General features: G+C 36.6%; 2 protein-coding genes across 2 annotated transcripts; one reads left to right on the top strand and one right to left on the bottom strand.

Annotated features, from left to right (window-relative positions):
• The first annotated feature begins 278 nt into the window (after window positions 1–278).
• LOC121778250 lies at window positions 279–1,509 on the top strand. Its single transcript, XM_042175572.1, has 2 exons — window positions 279–764; window positions 1,324–1,509. The coding sequence occupies exons 1-2, from the start codon at window positions 410–412 to the stop codon at window positions 1,341–1,343; spliced, it is 375 nt and encodes a 124-aa protein (XP_042031506.1). The 5' UTR covers window positions 279–409; the 3' UTR covers window positions 1,344–1,509.
• Window positions 1,510–7,703: 6,194 nt separating this feature from the next.
• Window positions 7,704–11,266, bottom strand: LOC121778486 (putative late blight resistance protein homolog R1A-3). Its single transcript, XM_042175845.1, has 2 exons — window positions 8,105–11,266; window positions 7,704–7,995 (listed from the first exon to the last, which is right to left on the bottom strand). The coding sequence occupies exon 1, from the start codon at window positions 10,794–10,796 to the stop codon at window positions 8,139–8,141; it is 2,658 nt and encodes an 885-aa protein (XP_042031779.1). The 5' UTR covers window positions 10,797–11,266; the 3' UTR covers window positions 7,704–7,995; window positions 8,105–8,138.
• Window positions 11,267–12,004: the final 738 nt, after the last annotated feature.

The raw sequence follows: 12,004 nt of genomic DNA, 5'->3' as shown, positions 1-12,004 counted from the left end.
GAAGAATAAAGTGGAAAATGAAAAAAAGATAGATGAATAAAGAGAGAAAAAAGTAAGAGAGAATAAAATAGGTGTGAAAAAATGTATTGACTTTTACTAAAAAGGAAAATGACTCTATTATTATGAAACGTACCAAAATGACAAAATGACTCTATTACTATGGAACGGAGGTAATAGTAGAATTATATCTTGAACTTGTTTAAATTAAACAACATTATCTTCTATTTTGAGTAATTGTATATGCTAAAAATAGTAAATGGCGGCAACATGCATCTTCTTCTTCACCCTTATCCTTAAACTCTCCAAACTCAAACCTAAATCCCCTAGATTGCTCTGCACAAATTCCTATCCATTCCACCGCTCTTCAAAATCCAATCCCACTCCAAAAAAAAAAAAAATCATCAAACAAATGAGAGGTCAAGATCCTCAAACAAAGGCCCTCAACGATCTATGGTCGATGATGGTGCACTGTTTCCGGCCGTCGCCTCTCTCCATCTCCTTCCCCACCCTCTCTCCGCCGCAGTCGCCCACGGCGTCATCGCGGCGCCTCCAGATTTCCCCGACGGCCTTCGGGTTGCTCTTCATTGGGATCTCGATGGCTCTGATGCTATTCGGAATAGTCACTTTCTTGATCGGATTCGTGCTCATGCCGCTCGTGATCATGCTGGTCACGCTCTTCTACTTTGCCGGGATCGTCGTGAAGGTGTCGGAGATTGGCCGGAGCATCCTCTGGCCGAGCTCCGATTGCTATAAGGTCGTGCCAGGTAATGGATTGTGATGTAATTATTACTACCACATTAGGAGTATGTTCTCTATATTATTCTCTCTCTTACTTTAGCACTTCTCCACTTTAACTATTTGTTACTATCATTTTTATAAAACGAGTGTAAAAAAGTAAATATGACTCCTAGTGTGAGACGGAAATAATACTTTTAAATGTATATAATAAGAGGGTTAATTGCACGTAAAATCACTTTGTTTTTCTGCCATTTTTCGAATTCAAAATGACTATGTTACAAAAAATTTTAAAAATTTGTAATTGTTACACGATAACTTTTCTTAAATTTGATGAGTTTGATGTTGATAGCACATGCCACATTGTATGAAAATGACAAATATAGTGTAACGCAACGTTACATAGTACTCCAAAATAGTATAACACACATACGTGTTAGTTCATTCTTCTATGTTGTGGAAATTCATAAATAGTGGTTGTGAAGCATTTCATAGTGTCTTTTGACATCACTGACTTTGATTATTGGGTTGGTTTCTTCTTGACTTTTATATATATATTGAATCTAATAGTGTTACTTGCTTGTGCAGTGTGGAATTACTCAAACTAAGACAGCATTTTGAACAATGGCAGCATTTTTTTCTCTCCTTTCTTTTTGAAGCTAGTGACCATGATCTTTCTTTCTGAGGCTTAGTGATCATGACATATACTTTTTGTAATAGTATTATAGAGCATTTCTTTGCATACTAAAGAATTTTATGTAAACGTCCAAATCTTGGCAAAAAATACTCATCTCAATTCAACCCCAAGGGACCAATTTGTGTAGGTGAATTAAACAAAACAAATATTACAAATATCTCACGTTTATATAAAGAAAAAATTATAATCACTATATAAGTTTATATCCACTATTTGTTGATTCTAGGATGGAACCCATTGAACTTATAACATGATATTAGATTGACCCAATAATATAGATGGGCCAAAAAAGGTCTTATCCCTCAATTATGGAGTACTAAGTTTTATGGGCTTCTCCTCATAATGTACATCTTTAAAAGGCTAACATTTCCTAAATCTCAAAAAAAGGCAAAATGCCCTTCCTAATCACAATATACTTTCCCTCATACCTAATTCTACCTTGTGCTCAACTCCACTCAACTTCTTCACTAAGAAACATCACTATAAGACAACATATCTCCCTACTTTTATTTAGCAGCCAACATAGAATAAGACAGTTTTGTGGCATCCATTGCAAGAACCAATCACCAGCATAAAGCTAGCACAAGAGGCTGTAAGCACTTGAAGCTTCCCCAACCCTACGCGCGTATCAGAGGCAGAGTAAGAGAGGAAATGGGACCTGATTGGGGGCCGGTGGCGGTGGCAGTGGGGCTGTTCATCCTCCTATCGCCGGGGCTGCTGTTCCAGCTCCCGGCCAGGGCGAGCTTCATCGAATTCGGCAACATGTACACCAGTGGGATCTCAATCATAGTACATGCCATTTTGTACTTTTGCATCTACACCCTCTTGGTTGTTGCTATAGGAGTTCATATACATGCTGATTAGCTCTATAGATTTTGCTATTTTCTCATACTTGAGCTGTTCCTTTCTCTCTTCTATTCTTGCCATTTTTTACAACATAATCAACTTCAATTTTATGTGTGATATGTGATGCATTTCTTTCTGTCTCAAGTATGTATAAGTCTCCCAAATCTTAACAGATTTCTACTTCACCAATTCTCATCACAACACATTACTCAAGAAACAAACTCACATACACACAGTGAATTGAATCGGAGCAATATATCGAAATTCAGACCAAGTTCTAGGAGTATTAAGCCCTTGCAATTCATGTAGTTTGACTATAAGGATATGCGTGGTTCGATTTTATAGAGAAGGGAATGAAACGGTAAGTCCTCTTTCGTAGGAATCACCGTTCCTACAAGATTAGACGCAGTCATTCATACCTCGGTCGTTATTTCATTCCTATTTTCATTCCATTAATCTAAATGACAGGAATGGAAACCAGCAAAACAAGGAAGAAATTACTAGTAGTGAAGATGAACATTGTACCACTCACAAACAAGAAAGTAATACTACTCCTATATGAAATTCAGACCATATTCTAGGAATGTCTTGAGCCTTTTCAATTAATGAAGTTCGGTTCAAAGGAGGTGCTTGGTATGATAGATTGGTAAATCCTACAAATCACCATTCCTACTAAATTAGACACCTTGATGGAATTGGTAAATCCTACTAATCATCATTTGCTAGCATAATTTAGTACTACTAAATTAGGCATAATAATGCATTCCCCAACCCATGGTAACCATAATTCCATTTCATCGTACTATCAAGCAACTCCAAACAAGACTACAAAATCACAAGCATTTTCTTTTAATTTACAAAAACATAGGAAAATGGAATAATAAAATCTAGCTTCAATTCATTCCTTTGCTTTATTAACATGACTACTCTTCATAAATCACCACTATCCCTACTAGATTATAGTACATAGTCATCATTCTACAAAATCACTAGCATTTTCTTATTCTTTAAAAAAAAGGGACAAGAAAGAAAACCAGCAAAGCAAGTTATAACTGAAGATGAAAACATAAATCATTAATCTGCAAAGTTAAACAAGAAAGTAACTAAACAGCCAGCTAACAACACTTTGCATTCTGGGAGAAAGAAATTAAAAAAAAGAGAGAGGGGAGATGTGGATCTGGATGTCAGCCGGTGTAGATGTGGATATGAAGGGCGAGGATGAGGATGGCGTAGAGGACGAAAAAGATGAGGGTGTGGACGGTGATGGCCTTGCCGTTGGTCTTCATGGTGCCGAACTCCATGTGGCGGTTGTTGCCCGGGATCTGGAAGAGGAGCCCCGGCTGCAGCAGGATGAACAGCACCACTCCCACCAGGACTGGGCCCCAGTCCGCCATTCTTGATTCGATTTGAGGGAGGAAGAGAGTGGAGATGGGGCGGCGCGGTGTGTGTGTGAATGTGTCAGCACACAGCAACAGCACTTGTTTTAGTTTTAAGCAATTAATTTCTTCCTTTGAATTCGAGCCTTTTGCTTTAATTTTTGCTTCATCGGTCAACGTCTTTAAATTTAAATCGAATTTTGACCCAATTAAGCATTTTAATTATATTTTTTAAATATTTTAAAAAATAAAATAATAATAATATTTTAAAAGATTCATCTTCTTCAAATGCTATTAGGTCGCATTTCATATGATTCTAATACAATAATTTGAGTAATGCAGATTTCAGTTCAATAAACTTCAATTCCGAAAATAAACCTGAATTGTAGCTACTATCAAACACCTTCTTTCCGTCCGGCAATCTGCATTTTTAATTCGATTAAAATACTGGTATACATCAATAAACACATTTTTGTGAATATTTGATTTTTTGAGTAGTTGCAACAGCAAATTGAAAGCAGAATGCGAGGATTTCAACAGGATTATTTTGAATTTGCTACCTTAATTAATGACCTGGCCTTTAGCCTTGTCGCAGTAGGCGAGACCTGTTACTCACACGTGTCGGAGGCGGCGCTGTCGTGTACCCACACGTGTCGAGGACGGCGGCGGAGTCCGTTTACCGATTAAGAAATTGAACAAGGCTGAAGCAGAAGCCATTGCCTACAGCTTCTCTTCTGCTCAGGGATGAATATTATATTTATTTTCTTTTCTTTTGTTTTAAAGTAAAATTTTATTTTATTTTTTAAAATAATAAAAAAATATAATTAATATGTTTAATTGGGTCAACATCCAATTTAAAGAGATTGACTGTTAATATTTGACGGATCCGTTAGTTTTGGACTGATTGTGATCGAGTTGAAATATTTAGGATAAAAAAATTCAAAACATAATGTATGAGACTAAAATCATAAAATGACTATATTTTTAAGATCAATTTTGTTATTTACTCATAATAATACTCCAGTACTCACTCTTTAATCCTTATCAAACCAACTTTTTACATTTTTAGAACATAATATAAATGAAGAAAATAGTAACTTATTTTTATATATTAATATTATAATGAAATGTGGATATAATGGATTATGTGTCCACTTATTTAAATAAAATTGGACAAATGGTTATAAATAGTGAATGTTTCAAAATGACATATTATTGACATAGTGAGTCTTGATTTTGGTAGTGTGGATGAAATAAGTTTTATAAATTGATTAAGTATGAGGTAGATATAAATTAAAAATGATTTGAATGGTGTTACTAAAAAAGTAAAAAAATTAGAAAAACGGAAGGGAACTAATTTTTATTTAAGGACCAAATGAAAAAAAATACTACTGGATTTGGACATAGCCCATAGGGGAGTACTTCCTATTATGTTCACGAATTATTCTTCCATTTAATAAGGCGAGTCTTGTTATTTTTTATACTAATATTTTAATATTTTCTCTCTCTAATTTTCTATTATTTTATTAAGTTTATACTACTTCCATCTCAGTTTACTTGAATTGTTTCTTTCAAATATAAAATTTGAGAAAATGGTGTCTAATGGTGAAATGGAAAGACTATATTTAACAATGATTAAATCTATTTTATTGTTTTAAATAAAAATGGTAGTACGAGATAATGCAAAATGAAATTCAATTCAAATGTTGGATAAAAATATGTACTGTACGGGGAATGGATCCCCTGCTGTGGAGGGGTGCACATGAGGGGATGCTGCTCCTCACACCCTATTATTTAATTAATTTAATTAAATATAAAAAAAATTATTTTTTTTATAAAATATTGGAGTGTGAGGAGCAGCATCCCCTGCTGTGCACCCCTCCACAGCATGGGATCCATTCCCGTACTGTATGACATAAAACTTTGACATGTGTTACTAAAGTGATTGTTTGTGGATTAAAATAACACTACATAGCAAGAAAGATAAAAATGGGCTTCATGTAAAAGCCAACAATAAAGTGAAATAATTAGTGGGATCCATCGAAATTTGAGGGAAAGTTGATGTTGGATTTGTGTTGTATGTAGAAAATTTACACCTTTTAAGATCAGATCATCTTTTTAAATTCAAAATAACATTATTGGGCTCATGGACATTTTATCAGAATATATTCTCTACAAATAAATCTTCAAAAAGAGACTAAATAAAATAAAAAAAGGCAAGAGAGTGATAGTATTATGATTGTTGGACAAGGGAACAAGATTACGTGATTCTCACATCGTCATGTGGTTTGGATTTGTACCATTTTTCGAAATGGGCTCGGTCAACACTATTCATGATATATATTGGGCAATAATTGAAGGTTTTAAAGTGTATTTTATTTTAATTTTACGATAAATTGCAATATACAGCTAGCAACATGTCTCTCATTTAATTAATAAATTATAATTCGAGTTAACATCATAAACAAGAGTAAATGGGAAAGGCTATTATTGATCCTATTTAAAGAAAAAGTGTTGCTTGTTTTCATCTCAACGCATCTTATTCGGTGAAATGAACATGATTAGGTATAAGCTAAAGTGGCATGGAATTTATTCTATAATTAATATTGTTAGACTAGTTGGGCGTGGTAATAGAGGAAGACCAAGACCAAGACCGAGACCAAAGAATAATTCGCCTACTTGGACCGTAAAAATCATTGTCGAAAAAATCGTTATATTTGGTCAATTTATAGTCAAATCTCATAATTTTAAAAATAACTATTTACTGAAATCACAGGGCAACTAAAGTCCTACTTGACTAATTGACTTGTCATTTGGTGTCTTGTTAAGCAACCTGATTATTTTCTTGACTAATGAGCTTAGGCTCTTTGGTGTCTTGAGATAACCTTGTAGGTTGTGATGAAGCAACAAGTGTACCAAGACTCTCCTATGTTTATCCAATTTAGTCCAAGGTGGAGTATGTGATATAATTGCGGACTTCAATTGTGCTTGCTACTTAAATCAGCTTGGCTGGTTTTAATTGATGGCCCGTTTATGTTTATTGGTGACCCAATCCGGGTTTGGCCTAATACTTAAATGGACGCTCCGATGGTTGCCAAGTATTCCACCTCAAACGGATCTTGATGTTGAGCCGTTGGATCTAGTTGTGTTTGTTTGTTGAGTGTTAACACTCCATGCACCTCCTTGGTTACCCAGTCCGTTCATTTCTCTCTCTCTCTCTACACATGCAATTCTCTCCGGCTTCTCTCCAAACCCTTTTCTCTCTCTCTGAAATGGCTTCTGATCTTCTTCTCCGGTGACTCATTTCTCTGTTTTAGTGAGAATCGAGTGTACATCTCTCAACTTCTGTGTTGATTCGGAGATTATGTGGTTTCGAACGGTTGAGTTCGATTCTGGGTTTTTTGGGGAAGATCCTCGGTTGATTTCTTAGATTCGTGGGTTTTGTGTGTTCTTGAAGCCTGTGGCTGTGGTTGTGAGTCATTTGACGTGTGAGTGGCTACTGTGTTGTAGTAATCGGGAAACCCTAGGTTTTGGGGTTCGATTGTTTCATTGTGCTCCCTTGTGATGTGTTGGAGAAGATTGAGGAGGTCCTTGGCCGTGTGCAGTAGTGTGTGCGACCTGGGCCATATCCTCAGATCTTCTGTCCTATTTTTTGTTCGTGTATTTCCTTTGCGAGTTAGATCCGAAAGGATCTTGTACTAACTTGTGTATGAAGGTTGTAGGAGATTCACAGAGTATAGCTTGCGATATTCGATCGGTTCCAGATCCAATATAAGCTTGGGTTTATTGTAAATCTTGTACTTGTTGCGTACGGTTCTAGTGGTAACAAATATCTCAGTGTTGATCCAATAATAAAAGAGGCCCCGGTAATTAGTGAATCCTAAGTGATCTGGTCCCTACACTACAAATTGACACACAAAAAAATATAATGATAAGAGATTTAAGTTTAATATCACACCAAACCAAAAAAATCCTATTTTTCTTTACTTTGATAAAATTATAAAATTATTGATTTTGTTTACATTTTTTTGGCAAAACTATATCATCACTTAAAAATAGAAAATTTTATCTTCTTAAAATCATGAACACAAAATACTACTCCACAAAAATAGTCTCTAACAAAGTTTCGTTTATAAAATAAATTCAAAATCATATCACTAATGTCACTAAAACAACAAAAAGTTAAATACAAATAACCATTTGTGTATAGCGATGGAAGAATCTCCCTCCGCCGCCGCCGTCGACTCCCTCCACCGCGCCACTAATCTCCGGCCATTCTCCCTCTTCTCTGTCCTCGGCTCTGGCCTCACTCAGCTCCACAATGAGAGGAACCAAACAAGACTGACAGAAATATGAGGTCATATGTAAATGCTCTTTTGCAGTCCAATGTTTATCAAATGCAAAAAAGATTGAAAACAAATTATATAAAAACGCAATGCATGTTTATTACCTCTTTTGCAGTCCAATATTTACCAAATTACATTCTAATCTATCACCACATGAAGGTCTAATTGCTCTCCATATAGATCCTCATGTTCTTCTACTATCTTTTTCGCTGACGCCACAGCTGTTTCACTGCAATCATACATCCAAATCGATTTCAGCGTTGCTATTTCTCCAACTTCAGATGGGATTTCCTCAAGATAAGATAACTCATCGAGACTAAGATTCTGGAGAAGTGGAAAGTGGGAGCTGTCTGACACAATCCAATTTACTAGACCAAAACAATGCCACAAATGTAGAAACTTGAGCTTCTGGAACTGGCCTTCAATTGTTTCCCACTTGCCTGTTTTGAAGACACCAAAATTTAATTCGAGCTTCTCAAGAAGAGGTAATGAACCGATTTTAGGCAATATGTGTTCCAACTCCGTGTCATAAATGGCGCTAACAGCCAACTTCTTGATAGAGTTGGGGAAATTAATCCTCAGCAAAAAGTCATCACAATCTCGACAGATGGAGCAGTAAAAGTTTTCCAATTTACTCAAGCAATGAAGATAATTTTCTCCCTCCATTTGATTCGAAGTGAGAGTTAGATGCAATTTCTTCACATTAGGAATTCTTTTAACCATCTCCTCATTCAATAACAAATTCGTCACTCCTCTGAGTGTCTGCAGATTCTCTATGACAACAACCTCACTACCAGAAGGATCTGGGAGAATCAATTCGTACATCCTAAATTCAAGATGCCGAAGTTGATGCAGTTTCCAAATTTCATTTGGTACATGAAGACAGTTCGAAGAAGATGAATAAATAATCAATGTCTGCAGATTCCAAAGGAGACCAATTGAACTAGAGAATCTGGACTCATCAAGAACATTGATAGCAAGGTACCGTGAGTTCACCAATTCAATCACATTTTCTAGTAAATACCAATCAGAAACACTTGCCACGAAATAACTTTCAAAATCACATGCTTTGAATGTCCTCAACAATCGAAGATCCTGAGACGGTAGAAATTTGCCATCCTCACTTGCTGTCTCATCCTCACTTGCTGTTTCGTTGTACTCACATATTATTGTACGAGTGTGTGACAAAGATCCTAACAACCCTGCAGTTTTAAGAACGACTCGACGTTCGCTAATACTGGCCGGAGGATCATCTCTTACGACATGGTAAAATCTTTCCTTTTCAGCTTCTTTCAAACACAAATCTCTCAACAAATCATGAATTTTACAATACTTAACGTTTCCTATAGACCCCAACACATCAACTAAAACGAGATTTCTATCAACCAATTCCTTAAAATACTCTTGCGCAAGTGTTTCCAAACATTTTCCACTCCTTGGTTTTAAAAATCCTTCCGAAACCCATAACTTCTCAAGCATTGACACACGGATACAGTAACCTTCCTTAAAAACACCCATATACAAAAAGCATGGCTTTAAATAGTTCGGCATATAGATATAACTCATCCTCAATATTTTCAAGCAAAATCCATCGTTAGTGTTAATAACAATGGAATTCAAATTGTGCTCTATACGCTCCCAACATTCTTTTGTGCCCTCAGATTTTGCCAATAGACCTCCTATTGTAGCAATTGACAAAGGAAGTCCTTTACAATTTGCTACAACATGCTTTCCAATATTCTCCAACTCAATTGGACAACTTTCTTTCCCAAACACGGTCATACGAAATAAATCCCAACTACTAGCCTCATCTAGAAATTTCATGTCAACTATACAAGACTCGTTCAACTGAGAACTCAAGTCAGACAGCCTAGTTGTTACGATTATTCGACTCCCATTATGGTTATCAGGAAAGAAAAATTTTATCTTCTCCCACGCCTCTATGCTCCACATATCATCCATTATTACGAGATATCTCCTACCGAACAAAAACTGGTATAATTTTTGTCCCAGTTCATCCTCACTCAGATCACTACTTGAATCTCCACTAGCTCGAAAAAGAACTCTAAGTGTTTCTCTAACATTATAAGTTTGAGAAATTGTAGTCCAAGCACGTATATTAAAGCGCTCCTTAACAAGTGCATTCTCAAATAGATTCATGGCAAGAGTGGTCTTACCAATGCCACCCATCCCCGTGATGGGGATGATTTGGAGGTTGAGTTGATTTCCAGCGAGCTTATCTAGAACTTCATAAAACACTTCTTTAGAGCCCACAATCACGTTCTCTTTCACAGTGGAAGAAGATGGTGTTAAGGCAGCAACAGGCCTCTGCTTGGTCTGAGCTTCAACTGCAATGCTCTTCACCTCTTTGTTGATCAGATCCATTTCTTCTATCACTCTCTGTAGGTTGTGATAGAATTCATGATCTTCAACGGTGGATCCACTCTGAATTTGATCAACAATATGGGATTCGATAACATCCTCAGCCACGTAAACTGCATCAGCAATGCGACGCTCCCATGGATCAGCTTCATGGCTATCAGCATAAGGGGAAATATAGCAATCAAGAAACTCCTGCAAGAAGGTAATGTTTTGAGTGAGGGATTGAACTTGTTTTTGGTTGATAGAAATGGGAGGAGAAGGATGTTTGTCGAGGGTATCTATGATATGCATAAGAGAAACCAGAGCTCCATAAGCAGCCATGATTAACAACTCTCTCTCTCTATGCAAATGAAAATGAAGAATTGTAATAGATAGAAAACCAATCTTGTATTGTGAAGGATGCATACGTGGCATCTTGAAATCCACAAAAAATGCTACATTTATCTTATCCTACCGGTAGGGGTCTTCTTTGAGGATCTCTCGCTTGATGGAATCATACTCCTGATTGAGTCCGGTCAGAAACTTGAACAATCGTTTTTCGTTTGAATGTGTTCGATACTGATTTACGCCCTTATCGCAGCAAGTGACGGGCTGTTTCTGGCAACGATCGATATTGATCCATAGCCCGTTGATTCTCCGGTAATACGTCTCCAATTCCAGTTCTCCTTGTCTGATTGTGATTGCTTTCTCTTCCAGGTCGTATATGAGGTACTTGTCCGCCTTGTTTTCAAACGTTATGGCGAGGCTGTCCCACAGAGCTTTCGCCATTAGGTGATGAGCAAAGTCGGCGATGATTTCATTTTCGATGTTATCGACGATCCATGAAAACACCACTAGATCGTCTTCTTCCCAGTCGTCATAACCCTTGCTTCCGGGTTCGGGGGGATCTTTCTGATATGCGAATAGGCCCCTCGGCCTCCGATCTTGACTTTCATAAGTCTTGACCATAACGGGTAGTTCTTTCCATTGAGCTTGAATGCTACGGTGACATTCTTGTTGTGTTTCAGTTTCCCTGATTGCTCTGAATCGGGTTTGACATCCTCTGTGTCTGACATGGTTTCAATTTGCAGGGTGGGATATTTCTGGTTTGGTTTAGGTCGAAGAAGGCCGATATTGGTTTGATCTAGGCCGAAAGGTCGGGATTGGTATATCAGACTATGATGAAACTTTTCTGAGCCAACAGGCAACTCGAGCCTCCTGCTCTGATGCCATGATAAAATGGGCATGAATATTATTCTTATTCAATATGTGAATGTACAGAGATCCTACACTTATATGGCTACATAATGATACAGAAAAGGTAAACCTAATTTACATTAATTGTGTACTAAGAAGAAAAGGTAAACCTAATTTACATTAATTGTGTACTATCTTAGGTAAATATTCTCCATATCAATTCCTTGTAATGCTCCTGATTTTTTTCCTACAAATTCTGTAAATTGCAAATTTTACAAGACAAAAACTACGATATTAAAAAAAATTTGTACTCACACACAAACAAGCTTGATCAAGAAAAAAAACAAAGGAGCACAATATTTGAGGGACTTGTATTTCCTTTGCGAGTTAGATCCGAAAGGATCTTGTATATTGTGTTACTGTAAATCTTGTACTTGTTGCATACG

The sequence above is a fragment of the Salvia splendens genome, chromosome 19 (genome assembly GCF_004379255.2).
Source record: "Salvia splendens isolate huo1 chromosome 19, SspV2, whole genome shotgun sequence".
NCBI lineage: Eukaryota > Viridiplantae > Streptophyta > Magnoliopsida > Lamiales > Lamiaceae > Salvia > Salvia splendens.
This window is presented reverse-complemented; position numbering and strand designations above follow the sequence as displayed.